The sequence below is a fragment of the Vulpes lagopus genome, chromosome 11 (assembly GCF_018345385.1).
Source record: "Vulpes lagopus strain Blue_001 chromosome 11, ASM1834538v1, whole genome shotgun sequence".
NCBI classification, from domain to species: domain Eukaryota; kingdom Metazoa; phylum Chordata; class Mammalia; order Carnivora; family Canidae; genus Vulpes; species Vulpes lagopus.
In genome coordinates this window covers 76,978,432-77,002,769 of record NC_054834.1, presented here as the reverse complement: position 1 = coordinate 77,002,769, position 24,338 = coordinate 76,978,432, and the positions used below count along the sequence as shown (strand labels likewise).

The window sequence follows — 24,338 nt, the reverse complement described above, 5'->3', positions numbered from 1 at the left end:
ATAATCAAATTGCTCAAAAATCAAAACAAACAAACAAAAAGGCTAACCTGTTAAAAGCAATTGGGGAAAAAAAGACACATGAAGCACACAAGAACAAAGATAACAGCAGATTTGTCATAAGAAATAATGTCAGGGGGGATCCCTGGGTGGCTCAGCGGTTTTGCGCCTGCCTTCGGCCCAGGGCATGATCCTGGAGTCCTAGGATCGAGTCCCACATCGGGCTCCTTGCATGGAGCCTGCTTCTCCTCTGCTTCTCTCTCTCTCCCTGTCTCTCGAATAAATAAATAAAATCTTAAAATAAATAAATAAATAAATAAACAAACAAACAAACAATGTCAGGAAAAAGGCAAAGGAATGTCATCTTTAAAGCACAGGAAGGAAAAAAAAAAAAAAGGCACAGAAAGAATGGGGATCCCTGGGTGGCTCAGCAGTTTAGTGCCTGCCTTCGGCCCAGGCGTGATCCTGGAGTCCCAGGATTGAGTCCCACAATCTCCCTCTGCCTATGTCTCTGCCTCTCTCTCTCTCTCTCTTTCTCTGTGTCTCTCATGAATAAATGAATAAAATCTTAAAAATAAAAATAAAGCACAGAAAGAAAAAGCTGCCAGGTTAAAATTCCATACCCAGAACATTTTCCCAAAAAAGGCAAAATAAACACTTGCAGACATACGAAAACCAAAAGAAGTCAGCACTAGCAGAGCAGCACTATAAGAAATATTAAAAGAAGTCCTTCAGGCAAAGGAAAAAATGGACAGAAAGAAATATGGACACCCAAAAATGAAGAGCACAGATAATGATAACCACAATATATGTGGCTTTTTTTTTAAGACTTTATTCATTTATTTGAGAAGGAGAGAAAGAGAGATCGTATGCGTCCATGAGAAGAGAGGGGGAGAGGGAAAAGGTGCTTCCATACCAGCTTCCTGTTCAGGAGAGGCTTCCTCCTCAGCAGGGAGCCCGCATGACCTGAGCCAAATGACCTTAAGCAGACACTTAACCAACTGAGCTACCCAGGTGCCCCTGGCTTTCCTATTATTTAAATATATTTAAAAGATAACTGAATATTTCAGCTGACTGTTCAAACAAAAAATAAATAAATACAATGTAATTAAAGTAAAATTGGGCAGCCCAGGTGGCTTAGCAGTTTAGCACTGCCTTAGGCCCAGGGCATGGTCCTGGAGACCCGGAGCTTGCTTCTTCTTCTGCCTGTGTCTCTGTCTCTCTCTCTCTGTCTCTCATGAATAAATAAAATCTTTAAAAATAATAATAATAATAATTAAAGTAAAATATGTAACACAGCCCACAAGCTAGCAGGGGAGAAATGCAATGTCAATTATATCTGTATAAAGCAGTTAAGAAATTAAAAGGTTGGATAAAATAGTATCCAAAGACCCTCTCATGAGAAAGTTTCTAATGTTATATTTCAATGTTACAATTTCTTCTCCTAGATTCTTTATTTTAAAAATATTTGATAATATCCATTTTACTATATATTTTTTGTATGTGCATCTATGCATTAAAAAAATTATATGGCTTTCCAATATACCTTTCTCCTGGAATCTCACTAAAAGGGAAAGAGAAATAAAATAAAATATTTAAAGAATTAATGAGGGGCCCCTGGGTGACTCAAGTTGGTAAAGCATCTGCCTTCAGCTCAGGTCATGATCTCCAGGTCCTGGGATCGAGTCCTGTGCTGCTTCTCCCTTTCCCCCTGCTTCTGTTCTTTCTCTCAAATAAATAAATAAAATCTTAAAAAAAAAAAAAAGAATTAATGAGGAAATTTATAAGGAAAAAGATGTGGAAACAGCAATCAAGAATTGCACATCAGGGAATCCCTGGGTGGCTCAGTGGTTTAGCACCTGCCTTCAGCCCAGGGCATGGTCCTGGAGTCCTAGGATCGAGTCCCACATCGGGCTCCTGCATGGAGCTTACTTCTCCCTCTGCCTGTGTCTTTGCCTCTCTCTCTCTCTCTCTGTGTATCTCATGAATGAATAAATAAAACCCTTAAAAAAAAATTGCACATCAACTCTCCAGTTCCCAAACTATCAAATAAAATAGCATTTAGGAAAAGGCTGAAACTGAATAATCTGAAGGGGGGATGTGAAACCTTCAGCCCTGGAGAGAGGTATCAACAGCTGTGAAAGCATGCTTTAGGATGGGACTAAAATAGAAGGAATGGGTTAAAAGCTGTTTAAGAAACAGCGATATCCCCAAATCCTCTCTGCCGCTATGAGAAGACACGACTTGCCCCTGACAAAAAAAAAAAAATGTAGGTGAGGCCATAGAACTGTCACTTAATAGGCACAGATGAGATGTGGTAAGAGGTCTACTGATGGCTATGTGGGGGGCGGGGTGCTCATCTTCTATACTCTGAGCCCTAGTGTCCTTGATCTGCTTGGCTCTCAGAAGAGTGCCAGCCAGGTCTATGTCACTCTCACAGCAGTAAAAAAGTAAAGAACAGAAGTAACACATAAAACAGTTGAGATCATCAACTGCTGGGAAGTGAAAACAAGCAGAGGGAGGAACAGGGTACTTGATAGCTAGTTTTTGTTTGTTTTTAAAGATTTTATTTATTTGACACAGAGAGAGCAAGTGCATGTGCACACAAACAGGGGGAGTGGTAGGCAGAGGGAGAACTGAGCACGGAGCCCAATGCAGGGCTTGCTTCCAGGACCCTGGGATCATGACCAGAGCTGAAGGCCAACCAATTGAGCCACCCAGGCATCCCTACTTTTTGCTTTTAATAGCTATTTTGTTAGAAACTCTGTATTACCATTTGACCTGTATTTTATTACTTTTTTAAGATTTTATTTATTTATTCATGAGACACAGAGAGAGAAGCAGAGACATAGGCAGAGGGAGAAGCAGGCTCCATGCAGAGGGCCCAATGCAGGACTTGATCCCAGGACCTCGGGGTCATGCTCTGAGCCAAAGGCAGGCGCTTAATCACAGAGACCCTAAGTGCACCTACTATTTGACCTTTTTTTTTTTTATTTTAACTATTTGACCTTTTTTTTTTTTTTTAAGATTTTATTTATTTATTCATAGAGAGAGAGAGAGAGGCAGAGACACAGGCAGAGGGAGAAGCAGGCTCCATGCAGAGAGCCTGACGTGGGACTTGATCCAGGGTCTCCAGGATCATGCCTGGGGCTGCAGGAGGCGCTAAACCGCTGCGCCACACCACCAGGGCTACCCACTATTTGACCTTTAAACAGTACTCATCTATTATTTTTAAACCATACACTTACATCATTTTTATAAAAATTATTTTCAATTGAATTATCAGAGTACACATTAAAGTTCTCATTCTACTGTTGTTTTTGTTCATTTACAAGTCTTTTCTTCCTTACCTTCTTCCCACCTGGCTTCTCCACAGTAAAAACTTCACTCCAGATCTGAATCCCTGTTGTTTCTGGGTCAGAGCCCCCTCTCCATGAAAATCCTGTTAATGGTTCTTCTGAGTCACCCAACCAATTTGAATGGCCACCTTCCTTCTATAGGACAAATACAAAATTTCCATTTAATCTTAAATTTTGAGTAATTTTACATATCAAGAATAACCCATGAGCTTATTTAGTTCTTTTGAACACAAAAGCCTCATTTTCTAATCTGAAATGGAACAATTCTAGCTTACCTGGAAATATAAGTATCGTAGCATAAAGTCCAAGAAGAAGGACTTGCCCTTTCGGAAGGCACCAGCCACTGATACCACCACCACATCAAGGTCTCGGATGTGGTCCTGCAAGAGAATGCTGGCCAAGGCTTTCTCTTCTAGCTCATAGGAATGCTGGTCTTTCTGAACCAAAACAACCTGCACTGGACCAGGTTTTCCACTCTCCATGGCATCACCTAGATTGTTGTAGAGAAAAAAAAAAGATTCAGTCCTTTTTAAATCTGTATTTTTGAACATGGGAAAAGTAAAAATCACTTATGGTAGCAAAAAAAGCGCCAACCACAAGAGAGAAAATGACAAATTAGACACCATTAAAATTAAGAGTTTTAAAAAATAATAAATATAAGATTAAGAGTTTTTGTTTACTGAAAGACATCAAAAGAAAGTAAAAATCAAAGTCAGACTAGTAGATAATGTTCAAAATACCTCTATCCAAAAGATTAATTTCCATAATCAATATAGAAATCCATAATAAAATGATAAATATTCCAATCTTTAAAATAGTAATAAGCAAAAGGCACTTCATTAAAAAAAAGGATATCCAAATGGCCAATAATCCTATGAAAAGGTGCTTCCATACCATTACGTACTGAAGAAATAGAAATTAAAACCATGAGATACTACTACCTGTCCATCAGAGCAAGGCTAAAATGGAAAAGACTGACAATATCAACTGTGGGAGAAGCTGTGGTACCACTGGAACTGTCACTCATTCTGACAGGAATACAACCACTTTGGAAAACTGCTTAGCAGTATCCATTAAAACTAAACAGGCCTATGATCTAACAATTCTACTCTTAGGTATATAACCAAGAAAAACAAATGCTTATGTCCACCAAAAGACATAAATACAAGAATGTTCACATCAGGAATGTCTGAATGGCTCCAGTTGGTTAAGCGTCTGCCTTTGGCTCAGGTTATGATCCCAGAGTCCTGGGATCAAGCCCCGCAAAGGGCTCCTTGCTCAGTAAGAAGTCTGCTTCTCCCTCTCCCTCTGCCCCTCCTCCTTGCTCATGCTCATTCTGTCTCTCAAATAAATTAATAAAATCTTAAATTAAAAAAAAAAGGTTCACATCAACTTTATTCAAAATAGTCCAAAACTAGAAACAATCCAGATGTCCATCAGCAGTAGAAAAGGTGCCTGCCACTGCTAAGCTTTTTACATATGTTTTATTTAATCCTCCGAACAACCCTATGCAGTAAAAACTACTGCCTTATTTTTAAAAATAAGGAAACCAGGATTTACAAACGTTAAACATCTTGTCCAACAAGTTCTGGAGAAAAGCTTGAAAAGATCTTTCGGGGATCCCTGGGTGGCGCAGCGATTTGGCGCCTGCCTTTGGCCCAGGGCGCGATCCTGGAGACCCGGGATCGAATCCCACATCAGGCTCCCGGTGCATGGAGCCTGCTTCTCCCTCTGCCTGTCTCTGCCTCTCTCTCTCTCTCTCTCTCTCTCTGTGTGTGTGTGTGACCATCATAAATAATAAAAAAAAAAAATTTAAAAAAAAAAGATATTTCGGTGGCTAGGACTTGTAGATCACTCTTAATAACCTACTCAACATTTTAGGGGCAATTAATTCTTTAGCTCAAAATTAAGCACTAATTAGTAGTCTCCCTACCAGAGTTGAAAGCAACAAAGATATTGATTCTTTGAAATTTGGAGCCACTTAGGAGCTATGGATTCATGGAAAGTTTACGAATGACTACCAGAATGGCATAGGGGATGAAGCAAAGCACCATTTCCCTATTTTCCCAGTATGTACCACTAGTATTAAAGATGTTTTCATGCAGTTAAAAGGACATTTGATTTAATAATTATGTATTTTCATGTATATAAGGAAAAAAAACATGTCTTACTGGATTATTGCTTAGAAGGATGCTAAATTGAAAAGGCGAATCAATTCAAAGTTAATTGAAAGATAAATATGAAGTAAAGCATAGTACATGTAAGCAGATATGGCCAAAATCACAAATACAGTCCCCAAATTACATTTGTCTGGGAAAACACTCAAGTCTGCATGATCACAGCAGGCAAAGTCAACAAAACAGCTTGACTGCCAGACTCTATGCCCATTTAGCTATGGGAATTGCCACTCGCTTTTTTATACTTACAATATCAGATAACAACAAAAGGTTCTTGCCAATTTTTAATTTTTTGTCAGGCTAGTGGAAAGCAAGCTATAAATATATACCATCACGACATCACTGTAATAAATGTGTATTATTATTTTTCTTTCCCATTACTGCCTGGGTAAAAAGTTAACATTGCTATGAATAATCTCTTACCATCCTTTCTTTGCCACAATAGCAGGTGAATCCAGGACCTAAAGACCTTCAATCTTTCATATAAAAGAACTAACGAGAATAACTGATTCAGATCTTAGGGATAAGCCACAGTGTCAAGTACCGTGCAACACTCAAGGCAGGTCCAAAGTCTGTGAGATGGCTGGTTGCTCTCCCCAATATTCATTTTCTTTTTTCTTTTTAAAGATGTTATTCATTTACTCATAAGAGATAGAGAGGCAGAGACATAGGCAGAGGGAAAAGCAGGCTCCATGCAAGGAGCCCGATGAGGAACTCTCTCCCAGGACCCCAGGATCACACCCTGAGCCAAAAACAGACACTCAACCACTGAGCCACCCATGCGTCCCCTCAATATTCATTTTCCCCTGCTGCTATGGAAACAGATTTTTAGCTGGATATAAAACTGCCCAGAAGAAACCTATTTTCAACCCAACCTTGTAGCAGGGGTATTACCGTGTGACTAAGTTCTGACTGGAAATCATATAGCCAACTTCTAGGTCATGCATTTTCCCGTTTCCTGCTAGCTGGATGTATTCCTAGGAGGGAGTCATCCTGCACCAGGCACCCAAGGGCAATGCCCCAGAAATATTGGAGCAACAGGAGAGGTAGGGCCTAGGTCTTTATGTAGCAGCATTGCCCTACTGGCTCATTTTTATGTGGAAAAAAAAAATCTACCTTGTGTAGATAACTAAATTGAAGGCTCTGTCAGGTACGGCCAAACCCCATAACCAGTACAACAGTCCCCCCAGGACTCCACAGTTAAGTTCATGATACTGGCTCTTTCAATTCCATCTGTTAAACCATCCAAGTTAACAGACCAATGTGAATGTATGACACATGGCAGGCACACAGTAAACAGCTGGAGAAAGAATGAATCATATGTACTATAGTATAGTTGAAGGCTACTCCCCTGAAGATGCAAGTGGTTTTGTCAGAGCAAGAGGCACAGAAGATAAGGTGACCTGGGCTACTGACAAGATGAAATGATTTGATAACAACAAAGTATGCGGTTGGGCACAATGAATCGGACTACAAGAGAAGATGAAGACCATGAGGTCAGTGAGGGGGAAAAGGTGATAAGGCCTTCACTCATATCTTCCTTTCTTTCTGCCTACAGCACAGTGAAAAGAAGAGAGGACCAGGCTATGTTTACTTGGGGGAGCTGGGGTGATTTTGCATTTCTTTTCACAACAATTTACTGGGCACACTGGATTTATTATTTATTTTTATTTTTTTTTTTTTGGGCACACTGGATTTAAAATAAAAAGCTCTTGTTCCTTTGGTTTCAGTCTACTTAAAGAAAAAAATCACTCTGAACTGTACACATCACCAATATAATTCAATTTAAACAAATGGAGTTGAGGCGCCTGGGTGGCTCAGTCGATTGGGCATCTGCCTTCGGCTGGGATCTAGCCCCATGTCAGGCTCCCTGCTCAGAGCCTGCTTCTCCCTCTCCCTCTGCTTGCCACTCTGCCTACTGTGTGTTCTCTCTCTCTCTCGCTCACTCTCTGTCAAATAAATAAAAATTTAAAAATAAACAAATAGAGTTGATCACTTTTTACCATATCATCTTTCTCTCTCGTTACCTAAGACAAGACAGTATATTTTTCTAAAAGATTTATTTATTTTGGGATCCCTGGGTGGCGCAGCAGTTTGGCGCCTGCCTTTGGCCCAGGGCGCGATCCTGGAGACCCGGGATCGAATCCCACATCGGGCTCCCGGTGCATGGAGCCTGCTTCTCCCTCTGCCTGTGTCTCTGCCTCTCTCTCTCTCTCTGTGTGTGACTGTCATAAATAAATAAAAATAAAAAAAAAAAAAGATTTATTTATTTTGAGGGACGCCTGGGTGGCTCAGCAGTTGGGCACGTCTGCCTTGGGCTTAGGGTGTGATCCTGGAGAACCAGGATCGAGTCACACATCAGGCGCCCTGCATGGAGACTGCTTACATCTCTGCCTCTCTCGTTCTCTCTCATGAATAAATAAATAAAATCTTTTTAAAAAAGTATTTATTTTGAGAGAGAGAGAAAGACTGTGTGTGAGAGAGCAGTGGAGAGAATCTCCAGCAGATTCCCCACTGAGCAGAGCCCCAATGACACAGGGCTCAACCTCACAACCCTGAGATCATGACCAGAGCTGAATCCAAGAGTCAGACACTCAACCAACTGAGCTAGCCAGGCACCTCCAAGACGGTATCCTTGATCTTCCAAGTAAAAACTTTATTTCTACTCACTCCTTTCCAGAGGTCATATTTCTATGCCCTTTCTCTTCAAAAAAAAAAAAAAAAAAAAAAAAATTTTAAAAGGTCACCTGGCTGGCTCAGGCTGAAAAGCATGCAACTCTTGACTCTGAGGTCGTGGATTCGAGCCACACATGGGGTGTAGAGATAAATAAAACTTTAAAAAATTTTTAATAAAAAAATAAATGTCCTTTGCTGAATCTCCAGCTCCCTAATCCCTTAAGATTCCTTAATCAAAACCTCAGGAGACTTTCTCCCTTAGGCCTTACCACTTCCCAATCTTTCTCGACTGTTAGGCAACATCCCCAACTGTTGCTTTAACAATGAGACCTCATCCATTAGGGCTGAGGTCCTTCAGGATACACCACGTCAGCAACTGCATAAAGGGCTAGCAAAAACACTTTATGGATTGAGGGCTCAAAGCTAAATCTCTATCCTCTAAGTCAAAGCCTTTCACCATTCTCCCCACAGCTTTGGTTCCTCTTACTCCTTCCTTATCCCCCTCATCCTCCCAAGAAAATTCACTTTCATTGGCCTTTCTACTGAAGAAACTTAGGATTCAGGTCCTGTCCTGCCTTGATTCTAAAATTTCAAATGTACAATCTATTCAGCCACTTGTTCCCACAGCCTGAAATTGCACGTTCCCCCTGACTCGGAGGCAAACACTGATCCTTTGACACTCACCTTCCCCTCCCTCTGGACCTATTTTCCCAGTTATACACGGTATACTGAAAAGAAAACAGGCTCCAGGGATCCCTGGGTGGCGCAGCGGTTTGGCGCCTGCCTTTGGCCCAGGGCGCGATCCTGGAGACCCGGGATCGAATCCCATGTCGGGCTCCCGGTGCATGGAGCCTGCTTCTCCCTCTGCCTGTGTCTCTGCCTCTCTCTCTATCTCTCTGTGACTATCATAAATAAATAAAAATTAAAAAAAAAAAAAAAAAAAAGAAAACAGGCTCCAGAGGTGCCTGGGTGGCTCAGTGGGTTAAGCGTCTGCCTTCAGCTTGTCAGGTCATGATCCCAGAGTCCTGAGGTGGAGCCCCATATCAGGCTCCCTGAACAGCAGAGGGCCTGCTTCTCCCTCTCCCTCTGCTTGCCACTCTGCCTACTTACGTGCTCTCTTTCTCTGTCAAATAAATAAATAAAATCCTTAAAAAAAATAAAATAAAATAAAGAAAAGAAAGAAGAGAAAGAAAAGAAGAAAAAGAAAAAGAAAAAGAAAAAGAAAAGAAAAGAAAAGAAAAGAAAAGAAAAAAAAAGAAAGAGGCTCTGGAATCATTTCTCCCCTCTAGAATTTCTCCCCTCTAGAAGCTCCATGAGGGCAGGATATTTGTGTCTTCTGTTCAATGCTATATCCCCCAATATCCCAGAACAGTGCCCATAAGTAGCAGATATCCAATAAATACTTGTGGAACAGCTGAATAACTCCACTACTTAGTCTTGATTTGACTATGGACAAATTTCTAACCACTTGCAACTTCATTTCTTTAGAAATGGAATACTCATCTCAAAGATTAACACATATTAAGAACTCAATAAAGTGGTCCTACTTTCCTGTTTCTACTAAAACCTCATACAGATTATTCCACCCATTATAATATTATCATTTGTAATCAAGATTTATCACCCAACTGGGAGCTTCTGAGGAATAGAGAAACTGTCACATTCAGCTCCAGTATCTAAAAGGAAGGATAACAGTTTCCTAGTACTGTGAACACTAAACTCAGGAATTCTTGTCAAGCACCTCCAGAAAAACCAGTTTCTTCCCTTCCCCCAGCGGTCTCCTTTCTCAGCCAAAGAAGACACACTCCTGGAAGGTGTGTCTTCATCCACTTACCTACCCATTCCCTTCTCATCACCTTGTAACCTGATTTTCCTCTCAATCTCCCTGTTGAAATTATTCAGTAGCTTATCATGACCTCTCTTGCCAAATCCAATGGCTTTCTTGTCATTCAGCCCTCTCTGTATGACAAAACACAACTACCACCTGCTGCTGGAACTCCTGCAGACATTTGGTCTCTGGGACCATGCCCAGGCCTAGCTCACTCCCAATCGTTTCATGATTTCCTTTCCCTGCTTCTTTTCCTCTTCAGCTAGTTTCCTGTGAGTTCCACCGCCCTCTGCTCCAGTCTTGGCAGTTCTCCTTCACTCCTTCAATGACCTCTTTATTCTTATAATTTCTTTTTTTTTTTTTTATTTATGATAGTCACAGAGAGAGAGAGAGAGAGCAGGGACACAGGCCACAGAGAGAGAGAGAGAGAGAGAGAGAGAGAGAGAGCGCACAGGGACACAGGCAGAGGGAGAAGCAGGCTCCATGCAGGGAGCCCGACGTGGGTTTCGATCCCGGGTCTCCAAGATCGCACCCTGGGCCAAAGGCAGGCACCAAACCCCTGCGCCACCCAGGGATCCCTATTCCTATAATTTCACTATACCCTCTCTTTTGGTGATGCAACTTCATTAATTCCTAACCTGCATTCAGGTCCAAAGATACAACTGCCTCAGGGAGAGAAACACCTGGATATTCCCCCATCACTTTACTCTCATGAGTAATATGTAGAAATATATGAGCAGAAGAGTCAAGAGACAAGTTCCTATTCCAGTTCCACCACTAGCAGCCTGTGTGATTCTGGGCATGTCTTGTCTTTGGTCTCAAGAGTGAAATGAGTCAAGATTTAACTTCTAGAAAACCTACTGGTACAAACACTTTATATGTCTACTTGTGGTAGCATGAAAATGAATCCTCTCAATTACTCAGCTTCTCTCAAATCTCCACCTCTCAGCCTCCACATCTTCCCTAGGTTCTTATATGCTATATAGTCCAAATCCAATCAATACCCCCCCCCCCTTTTTCTATTGATTGAGAGTGAGCACAGGGCTGAGGGTGCAGAAAGGAAAGGGAGAGAGAATTTTTTTTTTTAAGATTTTTATTTATTCATTCATAGAGACAGAGAGAGAGAGGGAGAGGGAGGCAGAGACATAGGCAGAGGGAGAAGCAGGCTCCACACAGGGAGCCCGACATGGGATTCGATTCCGTGTCTCCAGGATCACACCCCGGGCTGCAGGCGGCGCTAAACCGCTGCGCCACCAGGGCTGCCGAGAGAGAGAGAGAGAGAGAGAGAGAGAGAGAGAGAGAGAGAGAGAGAGAGAGAGAGAGAATCTTGAACAGATTTTGTACTGAGCTTGGAGCCCGACTCAGGCCTCAATCCCATGACCCCGAGACCATGACCTGAGTTGAAACCAACAGTTGCGGGCACCGCCTTCAGCCCAGGGCGTGATCCTAGAGACCTGGGATCAAGTCCCATGTCGAGCTCCCTGCATGAAGCCTGCTTCTCCCTCTGCCTGTGTCTCTGTCTCTGTCTCTCTCTCTCTCTCTCTCTCTCCCTGTCTCTCATGAATAAATAAAATCTTTAAAGAAACCAAGACTTGCTTAACTGCACCATCCACAAGCCCCTTACTTCCTTTTATGACTTAAGTTCCTTTTGGCAAAGGTTGTTACTCTCAAGTGAAGCAGAATGTACAAGAGAAAGGCCTTTCCTAACCCTCAGGGCCCAGCTTTACAATGATTGTAACCACATAAGTAAATCATTTTACTTCTTTGTTTCCTCTACAAAACCAGGCAGTTAGGTGAAGCTATATTCTAGCTCTAAGATTCAATGACTCTTTAACAATTGAATATTTCCTGGGTATCTAAATTGGCCACACTTGCTAGGTAATCTATTCATCCCTTGGCTTAATTTAAATTGTACAAGAACAGGGCAGCCCCCGTGGCGCAGCGGTTTGGCGCCACCTGCAGCCTGGGGCGTGATCCTGGAGACCAGGGATCGAGTCCCACCTGCAGCCTGGGGCGTGATCCTGGAGACCAGGGATCGAGTCCCACGTCGGGCTCCCTGCATGGAGCCTGCTTCTGCTTTTCCCTCTGCCTGTGTCTCTTCCTCTCTCTAGGTCTCTCTCTGTGTTGCTCATGAATAAATAAATAAAATCTTAAAAAAAAATAAAAATAAATAAATTGTACAAGAACAGATGAAAATTTACAATGATAAAAACATTAGGGATCCCTGGGTGGCGCAGCGGTTTGGCGCCTGCCTTTGGCCCAGGGCGCGATCCTGGAGACCCGGGATCGAATCCCACATCAGGCTCCCGGTGCATGGAGCCTGCTTCTTCCTCTGCCTGTGTCTCTGCCTCTCTCTCTCTCTCTCTCTCTGTGTGTGTGTGACTATCATAATTAAATAAATAAAAATTTTTAAAAAAATTTAAAAAAAAAAAACATTAAAGCAACTTGCTCAGTAAGAACTCACACAAAAGCTTTTGAGCTTTGGAGTTTTGTTTTGAGGGTTTCTGGGGGGAAGCAGGAGGGAGTTCCCTCTAATTGCAGTGAAATTACCCCCACTTCTCAGGAATCTTAAACTCTGGAGATCTAACCCCCTGGAATGGTACTAAAAAAACCTTTGACAACTTTGCATGCCTTCTCTCTTTAGTGAAGCAATTATTTCCCCAGATCTAAATATCCACTCTGAGACAACAGTAAGGCTCACTCACATAAAGTTAATGCTTATTTGTAATAATGAGGTTAATGCTGTATTATGTTCTTTTATATGAGTAACAGATGAGACAGATTGTACACAAAGATATGGCCTGACCATAGTCACATGTGTCACCCATATACATGTAAGTGAACTTAAAACCTATGTTTTTTAAAAATGGGGAGCAGAGGGGATCGCTGGGTGGCTCAGCGGTTTGGCACCTCCCTTCCGACCAGGCCGTGGTCCTAGAGTCCTGGGATGGAGCCTGCTTCTCCCTCTGCCTATGTCTCTCCCTCTCTCTGTCTCTCATGAATAAATAAAATAAAATCTTAAAAAAAAGGGGGGGGGGGGAGTAGAAAAATACCATATCATGCTGTTAATTCTGACAAATGCTGGGCGCCTGGGTGGCTCAGTGGTTGAGCGTCTGCCTTTGGCTCAGACAGTGATCCCGGGGTCCTGGGATTGAGTCCCACATCGGGCTCCCCCAAGGAGCCTGCTTCTCCCTCTGCCTGTCTCTGCCTCTCTGTGTCTCTCATGAATAAATGAATGAAATCTTAAAAAAAAAAATTCTGACAATGCTGTAAATAGTGCACAGTAATCCTGAATCAGCCATCATTCAGGTATGTAGGAAATGCTGAAAATATTTGGATAATTAAAAAAAAAAAATATTTGGATAATTAAAAAGCCTTTCAACAGTTTATGTGGAAGCGACGACCTTTTCTCTAATTACCTTTTAAAGTACTGATTTACCCTTTACTTTTGGTAAAAACACAACTTAATCCAGACTAGCCAATAGGTTTAAGTATACCTATTCAAATAATTTCTGTAATAATTGCATTCAACAGACTGGCTCTGCACTAAAATGACACAGACAATCCAAGTAGAAATAAGGTGAAAGACTTAACAGGTGAAACTAATTATCACAGGGAAGACTTTGTAGTGATCTGACTAAATTACAATATTAGCTCTTCTAGAATGACCTAACACTGAATTTTTAAGAGATTTTTTTTAAAAGTAGCTGCAAGGGGGTCTTGGGTGACACAATAGGTTGACCATCTATCTGACTCTTGGTTTCAGCTCAGGTTGTGACCTGGAGGTTGTAAGATGGGAGCCCCACAATGGGCTCCACACTCAGTACATGGTCTGCTTTGGATTCTCTCTCCCTTTCTGCCCCTCCCACTTGTGCGCTCACCCCCCTCTCCCCTCTCTCTAATAAATAAATAAATCTTAAGAAAAATAAAGTAGCTGCATAGACTAAATAAAAGTAGGTGAGACTACTGATCCATAATTGGCCTTTTCAGTACTATGGAAAATATAAATTCGGGCAGCCCAGGTGGCTCAGCGGTTTAGCGCTGCCTTCAGCCCAGGGCCTGATCCTGGAGACTAGGGATCAAGTCCCACATCAGGCTCCCTGCATGGAGCCTGCTTCTCCCTCTGCCTGTGTCTCTGCCTCTCTCTCTCTCTGTGTGTTTCTCATAAATAAAGAAAAAAAAAATTCTAAGAAATAAATTCTATCAGAAAATAGGGGATCCCTGGGTGGCACAGCGGTTTGGCGCCTGCCTTTGGCCCAGGGCACAATCCTGGAGACCTGGGATCGAATCCCGCGTCGGGCTCCCGGTGCATGGAGCCTGCTTCTCCCTCTGTCTATGTCTCTGCCTCTCTCTAGCTCTCTGTGTGACTATCATAAATAAATTTTTTTTAAAAATTTTAAAAAAAGAAAACATTATAGGGGGTTTAAAGTTTAAATTCCCCTCAAATATTTGAAAAGCCCACCTGAACAGTGATAAATTCAATGAAACTAGTTAACTGGAAGCAGGTACAACTGCTACTTCAGAAAATTCATACAGAATTTAGTTGATCAATTCAACAGTATAGACCAGGGTTTCCCAACCTTGGTACTACCAGTATTTTATACTGGATAGCTCAGTTGTGGGGAACTATCCTATTCATTGTAGGATATTTAGCAGCAACTCTGGCCTCTCCCCGCTAGATACCAGTAGTGCTACCTCCTGCTTATAAGACCCCAAAATGTATGCAGATATTGCTAAATGTCCCAACACAGCAAAATCACCCTGGGTTAAGAATCACTGTGGTGGGATGCCTGAGTGGTTCAGTGGTTGAGAATCTGCCTTCAGCTCAGGGCGCCGTCCTAGAGTCCCGGGATCAAAAAAAGAACCACTATGGTAGAGCCAGCCTTGGTGTTCATCTTTACTATTCAGAGAGCTCCACAAAGCAAATCAAATTAACTACAGTTTCAGAAACATTTCACCAAGTAGAGTGTATGACTCAGGGTAAAGTTATGACCTGAGTTTTCCAGTCTCCTTTTGAAACCCATTTACTAAAGGACAAGAGCAACACACCCAAAAACAGAAGCATACCATTTCAGGCCTTGTTCTCACTGGCAGTCTTTAAAGTTCCTAATTCAGGCAAGGCCAGAGAAAACACATCATCATATATGAGGGTAAGCTCTCAGCCAACTCAAACTGCTGGAAGTGGTTCCATTTGGCTCAAGGTGGGAGAGTGCTTTTATATACTCTCTTTTGTCTTAAGGCAGTAAGTATGCTAGTAGATACACGTACACTTCTTTGGCTGTTTCAATAAAAATACTTATAACCAACAAAAGAGAATATTGGGGGAAATTTACATTCTAATCAATTAAAGAGTTTAAGAGAAAACCTTTTCTCAATTCATCTGGCATAACATCTTCCTACTTTAGCACAGGATGCTGAACAAAACCACATTTCGTCAATTTTGTAGTGCTTTATGGATTTATAAGGTCAATTATGACTAAACAGTACCTAAGATTCAGAAATGCAAAGAGCAGGCTGAATCTAAAAATGATGCCAGGCTATGCTATAGGAAAAAAAAAAACACTTTTTTTTAATAGAGTGAGTTCAATATTCATCTTATTTGACTCTTCCCTAAAAATAAAAAAATCGCCAAAATCAATTTGGTTACCCGAAGGTTTTGTGTTCCAGATGAAAAAGGTTTTAATTTAATATTTGACTTGGATTCCTTATCATTTCAAGACATTAAAAGTTAATCTACCTTGTTTTTTCACTGACTATACCAGTATAGTCTATTTCCTAACTGGTAATATATTTTAACTGTGAAATATATCAATAAGTTCTATCTAAACACATGCTAATAAAAAACATTTTTTACAAATTTGCAAAAAGCATCAACTTCTAGTAACAAACACTGATATTATAAATTATACTTCCTATAAAGTAACAAATCAATTCAAATGTAAGCAACCACCTATAGGATAATTTTACATTACTATACAAATTAGAATTACTCAGGACTCTTTTTTTAACTGTTGCTTGGCCACTGAAGGAAGTAAATCAGAATCTGTGGGTTCCATGCATTGTCAGGTTTTAAATATCACAGGTTATTTTAATCATGCAGCAGACCTGAGATTCACAGACCTACAGCAACTAAAGGTTTTTTTTCTTTTAGATAAAAGCTTTATCCTCACTTTCCCTCTTGAGGTTTTTTAGAGAATATACTCCTAAAACCTCAAAGAGAACTTGGAAAAATGTTTTAAAATTCAAATTAGCTTTAAAATGCAGCTATGTTATTTGAAGAATTTCTCAGCTCACAAGCCAACAGAAACTTTAACAGGCATGCCTAGTCATTATAGGTAAATTCTTACACCATTCTCAAACAAGTTCACACAACCGAGGGTTCCCTATTTCATAGGAATCTTAATATGTAACCAAACTGTTTAATGACCTACCACTGGGGCTTAGGGGAGGAAGACAACTTTCTGTTAATTTCTTGCTTCTTACGATCCTCTATTATCTCATTTTAAAGAATTAGTGTGCACGTACCCTTTATTCTAAGGTTCAGAAGGCATAGAAATGAAAACACATGTGCTCCACCACAGAATATTTCAAAAAGCCTATTCTAAACAAGTCCTATGGAGTGGAAACTACAAAAAAATATGCTAGTATAAGTATTTATCCTCTGTTGTCATTTTTCTTAATTTCACGATCACTCCAATGACAGTAAGGGGTAGTTAATAAAACAATGTGCTGTTAATAGTAGTGTTCATTCTTCACTACATAGAAATACTTTTCATCTAAGCCTTTCCTTTACAGGTGGCAAAGCAGAAACAGGGACTTGTAAACTAGAAGCTAATTTCTTTTTTTTTTTTTTAAGATTTATTTTTATTTATTTATGAGAGACAGAGAGAGAGAGAGAGAGAGAGAGAGAGGCAGAGACACAGGCAGAGGGAGAAGCAGGCTCCATGCAGGGAGCCCGACGCGGGACTCGATCCCGAGACTCCAGGATCGCGCCCTGGGCCAAAGGCAGGCGCGAAACCGCTGAGCCACCCAGGGATCCCCTACAAGCTAGTTTCTATGCAAAGTGGGGGGGGGGGGACCCCTAATTGGAATTTCGGCTCACTGCAATGATGAACACTTGACACGGATTAAAACCACGTAGCTTTTGAGAAACTTCTCCAAAAGAAGACAAAACATGAGATCGCGGTTTTTTTCTCCCTTTCACAAAACAGTCCACCCAGCTTCGTATACAAATTTTTTGAGGGCTGGGATTTAATGTTTTCTTTTTCTGCCTTTAAATTTCGCAAGTGGAACTTTTGGCGATGTCAACAGCATACACATTAAGCAAGAATAAAGCCAGGTAAAAATGACATGAAGTATCCTTCCATTTTTGATGACTCTCCTAGTTTTGAATTATTTTGCTATCTTTTCACGTCCTCGGGAAAGCAACGGAACAACGTACGATGCCAAACGCACTAAAAGAACTTCTTAAAAAGCAATTTAGGCCACATTGTTAATTCGCTTATGGAAATTAGCGTGGGTTTAGAAATCAACTTTCCTAACTGTCAGCGCCTCGAGGTCGTTAGGATAAAAATAAAGCTTCCAACACCAAGACGCTCCAGCACTTTGTCAAAGACTGGACGTAAAAGCATCCACCTTCCCGCTGCCCGGGCCCCGGCCCGCGAGCCTGCTTAGTGCCAGGCAGGGAGGGGGCCGCAGCCCCGGAGCGCGCCCTCGACCCGGGCGGGGCCGGCAGGGCCGCAGCTGCGGGACGCCGCCCGCCCGCCCGCCCCCCGGCCCTCCAGCCCTGCCGGCCTCCCCGGAGCGCCGGGCCCGACCCCGACCCCGAGGGCGGCCGCTCCCACCGGGAGCCCAGGGAGGCGCCGCCCGCGCCCCGCCGCCCGCGCCCCGCCGGCAGCACCCGGCCCTGAATTCGCGGCCGAGGGTCCTCCGGCGAGGGGCGCAGGGTCCCGACCCCGGGACGACGAACGAGCGGCGGGGCGGGCGGCCTCCTCGGGGCTCTAGTCGGGAGGGCGGCGGGGAAAATTGGGCGCCTCACCTGCTCCTCCCGAGGCAGCCGCTACCACTCGCTGAGGGGACAACATGGAGCCTCCGCCTAGCAGAGGCAGCAGGGGCGCAGAGAGGGGCGGGCTGAATCGGGAACGAACCGGGCCCAGGAGGCGGGAAACGGGCGGGGCCTGGCCTCTAAAAGAAACTGGGGTGAAGGAGGGGCGCCGAGAGCTTCGAGGGAACGACCACAGGGCGGGTGTGCGAGGCCCGACGGACAGCGCTAGGCGCGGCGAGCGCGGGGCGGGCCGGAACGGAAAGCCGCACGCGGCCGAATCCTGCCACCGCCCGACGCGCGTGCTTGTGCGAGCCAGCGCGTCGCCGGCTACCTGGGACTGCACACCCGCGGCGGCAGGCCATTGGGAATTGTAGTCCCACGCTCTTTGGCTGCCCCCGCATGCTGTCCCTATTCTGCACACTCATCCGGGGCAGGGAGGAAGCGGAAGAGAGGGAAGGGGCTTGGCGCGGCTCTTCGACGACTGAACTACAACTCCCAGCAGGCCATGCGGGGAGAGGAGGGGCGGGCCGGCTCAGGCCCGGCAGGCCAGCGAGCCCAGGCGAGATCCTACTGCGGAGACCAGCCCCGGGGCGGAGGACTTGGGATAACTAACCAGTTGGTAACCCCTACCCGCTGCGTTTGAGACGGTTTCGTTGTTCAGGGACCGAAGGACGAAAGGGAGGCCTCAAGCCTGGATGACGTGAGCGCTCTGGTTTTTTAACGATTTTGACTTCACAAGGAGAGGAGGACGTGACTTCATTACCACCACCATCAGTTTCGCCTTATAATCGCGTGCCTGGCCAAGCCTGGTGGTGGACCATCACCACCACTCTGATAGCTAAGACCTTCCGGTGAAACTCCTTCCCTAGGCTTTGTCCAGCCTAAGCTATGGCCGTGTTTCTTAAAAAGGGCTTGTTCTGAAAGCTACTTTTGCAAGTACACCCTACCTAAACTGTGTTAGGGCAATACAAAACAAGGTTCTCTGAAAATGCTTTTATTCACATTTCACATGCGATTAAGAAAATGTCAGTTGTGAAGAATTTTGTTATTTTGGATTTGTTGAGGTAGGAGCGGTTATCCGAGGTAGGTAGTTGGAGGCATCCATCCCACCACCACCACCATTTCTTGGCGTCACCATTCCCTCATTCATTAGATAAATTATTATACTTTCTTCTGCCTGTTTTTTAAGTTTGGTTTGTTTCTTTTTAAATAAACTTTGCCCCCAACGTGGGGATCGAATTCACCACCGGGAGATCAAGAGCTTGCATGCTCCTCTGAGCCAGCGAGGCGCCCCACTTCTGCCTCTGCCTTAACTATTACAATCTACTCAGAAACTCCTTCCAGCTACCTCCAGGCCCTGCCAAGCCTTTGAGCGGTTTTTGTTAGTTTGTTTTTCTTACTTCTGGAGCGATTGGGACAGAGGTGAAGAGATAATTCTGCCTTATCTTATCTAAAGAGATCCTATTTTGATTTTCCCCCTGCCTTCTTATTCTCCCCAAACTCTCAAGATTACTTGAATACCCTCCTCTAGCCTTTAGATTTAAGAGTCTAGATTAGATCTAGTCCACTCTGGCCAGCAGGAAACTAGACATGAACATCAGGGCAAGTGCTTATTGAAGTTTCACACTAGGTGTGCAGAAGGCAGGACCTACAAGATGTGACACAAGTCCAGGCCATTTTGTGGCATGCTCGGAAAGAGAGAGGGGCCAAAGGCCAATGACTTGTCACAATTGCAACACACAGTACAGGAATTTAAAACTGCACCACACATCCCAGAATTCTCTAGTCCCTTCCCCATCCAATTTGATTAGACTTCTTACCATCCAACTTATGTTTTAAGTAAAACATAATCTTTTGGTTTCTCTTCCCACTAGAATAGGAATTTTTGTCTGTTTTTGTTCATTGCTATGTAAATACACGGTGCTTCATATAATGCCAGACAGATAGTAGAAATTCTTTTTTTATTATTATTTTTTTAAAGATTTTATTTATTTATTCACCAGAGAGACAGAGAAAGAGAGAGGCAGAGACGCAGGCAGAGGGAGAAGCAGGCTCCATGCAGGGAACCTGACATGGGACTTGATCCTGGGTCACGAGGATCAGCCCTGGGCTGAAGGTGGCGCTAAACCGCTGAGCCACCCAGGCTGCCCAATAGTAGAAATTCTTAATATGTACTGAATGGACGAGTAAAGAAGGGGTATGTGACACCTAGCACTGCTCGTTCACTTTCTTGCTCCCTTAATATTAAGTCCCTAACTTTTGCTTCTTTTTTAATATTTTATTTTTTTATTTATTAATGAGAGACACACAGAGAGAGAGAGGCAGAGACACAAGCAGAGGGAGAGCAGGCTCCATGCAGGGAGCCCACATGGGACTCTATCCTGGGTCTCCAGGATCAGGCCCTGGGCTGAAGGCGGCGCTAAACCGCTGAGCCACCCAGGCTCAGTTAGGCTGCCCTAACTTTTGCTTTTGGACAAAATACCCTGTTCTATTTTAAGGGCTCCCAGTAGGGCTTCCTGTCAGGAAGTGACCGGGAACATTGACATTACATCTGTCTCGATATAATTTTCAGCACATCAGCCTTCCATACCTTGTAGAAGTGTTTGGCATTTAGAACAACACAGTACAAATTAAAGGCAGACTTTAGGATTAGTCACAGCTTAGAAAGCAACTCCTGTAAACGAGAAATATGTTTTGTTGTTAGTGTTGTTTCCTTTTCAAATAGCCAGGGTCATCAAAACAATGGACATTCAAAATGCTAAATATGGACAGCCCGGGTGGCTCAGCGGTTTAGCATCACCTTCAGCCCAGGGCCTGATCCTGGGGTCCCAGGATCGAATCCTGTGTCGGGCTCCCTGCGTGGCACCTGCTTCTCCCTCTGCCTGTGTCTCTGCCTCTCTCTCTCGTGAATAAATAAATAAAAATATTTTTTAAAAATGCTAAAAATTGATAATACTGATCACAGCCTGCCTTCAGCCATCTCATTCTGAATTGTCATGTGATAAGACCAGATACCGAGCTTTCCTCGTGGTTTTCCAGAAGCGAGTGATATGTAGACATGTTTCAATGGTTAAGACCACAGGGCTTGGAGTCAGACTGACTTGGCTTTGAATTCTGGCTCTGATGCTTACTAGCTGTGCAAACTTGGGTGAGTTAGTTAATCTCTTTGAACTTCTTTCATTATCTGCTGCCAAATGCTTTTGAGTTGTTGTGAGTTAAATGAGATATAAGCATTTGGTAATTATGACTGATGCATGGGTAGTGCTCAAAAATTGGTAATTATATTCATTCTGGAAAGCCAAAACAAAATCATAAATATTCAAGGTAATCAAGTATTTTATGAAGCACAGAAATAACAAAATTGTTTTCTGCAGTGACATCCACTGTGACTCAGGTTCCAAAGCTTTCCAAAAATAGCTTTCCAAAATTGTTATGTGTCAGGCATAGTGCTCGGCAGTATTGCTGACATATGCGTAAGACACATTCCTGTCCTCCAGAGACTCACAGTCTTGTGGGGTAAACAGCCAAGTAAATAATTATCACTCACAGAGACTGTGCTGGGCCTCAGTTCAGCCTTTTCTCCTACTGCCTGCTCGTAGGATCCATGTTTAAGCAACAGGACCCTCAGAAGGGACAGACTGGACTACTGGCATCCTTGGGGATCATTTTTTTTTAAAGATTTATTTATTTATTTTGGAGGGTTGGGGCAGAGAACAAGGGGAAGAGAATCCTCAAGCAGACTTCCCACTGAGTGGGGAGCCCCACAAGGCACTGGCTCCCAAGACCCTGAGATTATGACCTGAGCCAAAATCAAGAGTCAGACGCTTAACCAATTGTGCCACCCAGGTGCCCAGCTGGGTGTCATTTAAATATCTATACCCTACTAAGCTCAGTGTATAAAATGAGTTATTGACTTGGTGTCATAGTTTATAAAAAGAAAATAGAGTACCTGGATGGCTCAGTCAGTTAAGCATCCAACTCTTGATTTCAGCTCAGATTATGATCTTGGGGTCATGAGATTGAGCCCTGCATCAGGCTCCACACCCAGCTAAAGATTATCTCTCCCTCTCCCTCTGTCCCTCCCCTGCCCTTCTCTCCCTAAAAACAAAAGAAAAGAAAAATAGTCAATAACTCATAGAGTGTGGTAAAGTTGGATATCAGGCCCTCAACATAGTGGTAACACTAAAAGCTCAAGACCTGCCAGCTGCTTCATTATTGTTATTGTTAACAGCATGCCTCTCTGTCTCTTCGAGAAAGATACTTGAGGGATGCCTGGGTGGCTCAGTGGTTAAGCGTCTGCTCAGTTCAGGGCATAATCCTGGAGTCCTGGGATTGAGTCCCACATCGGGCTTCCTGCATGGAGCCTGCTTCCCCCTCTGCCTGCCTCTCTCTCTCTCTCTCTCTCTGTCTCTCATGAATAAAGAAATAAAATCTTAAAAGAAAAGATACTTGAAAAATTACTAGAATTTACTATTAAGGAAAGGAAGCAATATACCTAACTGTGTATAGCATGCATTCATTTGTGTTAGAGTGAATGAGAATAAAGATATTGCTATATTCACCTTTGCATTTGCAAAACTCCTAACAGTACTTACCTATGTGTGTGTAGAAGGGGAGACTAGTAGCTGGAGAGGGGTTAATAACAGAAGAAAACTTTAAGGCATATATACACTCATATATATGGGAATATATTACATATGAATATATTCAAAGAGTTTTTTAAAATATTGCATTTATTGGGACACCTGGATGGCTCAGCACTTGGGCTCTGCTTTCGGCTTAGGGTGTGATCCTGGAATTCAGGGATCGAGTTCCACTACAGGTCCCTGAGGGGAGCCTGCATCTCCTTCTGCCTGTGTCTCTGCCTCTCTCTATGTGTCTCTCATGAATAAAATAAAATCTTAAAAAAAAAAAAAAAAGAGGGAGAGAAGAGATCACAAGCCGGGGGAGTGGCAGGCAGAGGGAGAGGGAGAAACAGACTCCCCGCAGAGCAGGAAGCCTGCCATGGGGTTCAATCCCAGGACCCCAAAACCATGACCTGAGCCAAAGGCAGATGCCTAACTGACTGAGCTACCAAGGCACCTCTCAAAGAAATTTTTTAATTAAGAAATATATTTAAAAAAAGGAAAAAATATATTTTTTTCTAATACGCAAGAAAAAGATGGGATAATGAGATGGCCTAGAATCTGAGTGGAGAAATTAGCTGGGTAAATACGAGTCATATACAGACAGGGCCAAGGAAGAAGAGACTCAGCTCAGTGCCTCAGCAGGAAAAATTGCTCCAAAGAACTGAGAAGTGGCTATGCTCCAGGGAGCACTTTAAAAATCCCATCTAGGGGTGCCTGGGTGGCTCAGTTGGTTAAGCATCTGTCCTCAGCTCAGGTCCTGATCCCAGAGTCCTGGGATGGAGCCCATATCAGGCTCCCTGCTCAGTGGGGCGTCTGTGTCTCCTCTCCCTGCCCCTCCCCCATGCTCTCTCTCTATCTGCTCTCTCAAATAAATAAATCTTTAAAAAATAATAATAATAAAATCCCATCTGAGCCTTTCCCTGCCTGAAAACATTCACTGAATCCCCATTAGCCTTTAAAGGAAGCCTCAGTTCCTTATGCTATATTATTGCTTCTCCACACTCTAGTCCCAACACATCTCCCCCATTTTATCTCCCTCTTGTTAAGCCCTTGGCTCTAGCCAACCTGGGCTAACCACACCCAAAACACCTTACACAGCATCACACTTCTGACCCTCTAGCTACCACAGATGGTTGTGCATTCTATGTGTAGGTCTAAGGCAGCCTGTGGAGGGGAATGTCAAGAAGGGATCAAATCTAGGCCAAGTTGGGATCCCTGGGTGGCGCAGCGGTTTAGCACCTGCCTTTGGCCCAGGGCGCGATCCTGGAGACCCGGGATCGAATCCCACATCAGGCTCCCTATATGGAGCCTGCTTCTCCCTCTGCCTATGTCTCTGCCTCTCTCTCTCTCTGTGTGTGACTATCATGAAAAAATAAATAAAATTTTAAAAAATATATTAAAAAAAATCTAGGCCAAGTTCTGCTAAACAAGTCAGCATTAAAGTGCATCATGGGTTGTGGTGGGAGGAGGGGTGCTTTTCTGGACTACTCAGAAGGAGGTCTTATTGTACACTTGCACAAAAGCAGCCCCTGGCATTTGCTTCATACCATTCTCCTCTGCCTTTAATGACCTCCTTACTATTAGAAACTCCGGACTTTGTGCTTCATAAGACCTCCCCAAGCCACTATA

At 43.3% G+C, this 24,338-nt stretch overlaps 1 protein-coding gene across 1 annotated transcript in view; it reads right to left on the bottom strand.

Annotated features, from left to right (window-relative positions):
* The window catches only part of ATL3 (atlastin GTPase 3), a 62,046-nt gene extending 43,593 nt beyond the window's left edge, over positions 1 to 18,453 (bottom strand). The window contains exons 1-3 of the mRNA XM_041721820.1: positions 18,076 to 18,453; positions 3,632 to 3,846; positions 3,348 to 3,491 (exon numbers count right to left, since the gene is read on the bottom strand). Coding sequence (XP_041577754.1) covers positions 3,348 to 3,491; positions 3,632 to 3,846; positions 18,076 to 18,121 — 405 coding nt within the window. The 5' untranslated portion in view covers positions 18,122 to 18,453. The remainder of the gene's footprint in view (positions 1 to 3,347; positions 3,492 to 3,631; positions 3,847 to 18,075) is intronic.
* Between the last annotated feature and the right edge of the window lie 5,885 nt (positions 18,454 to 24,338).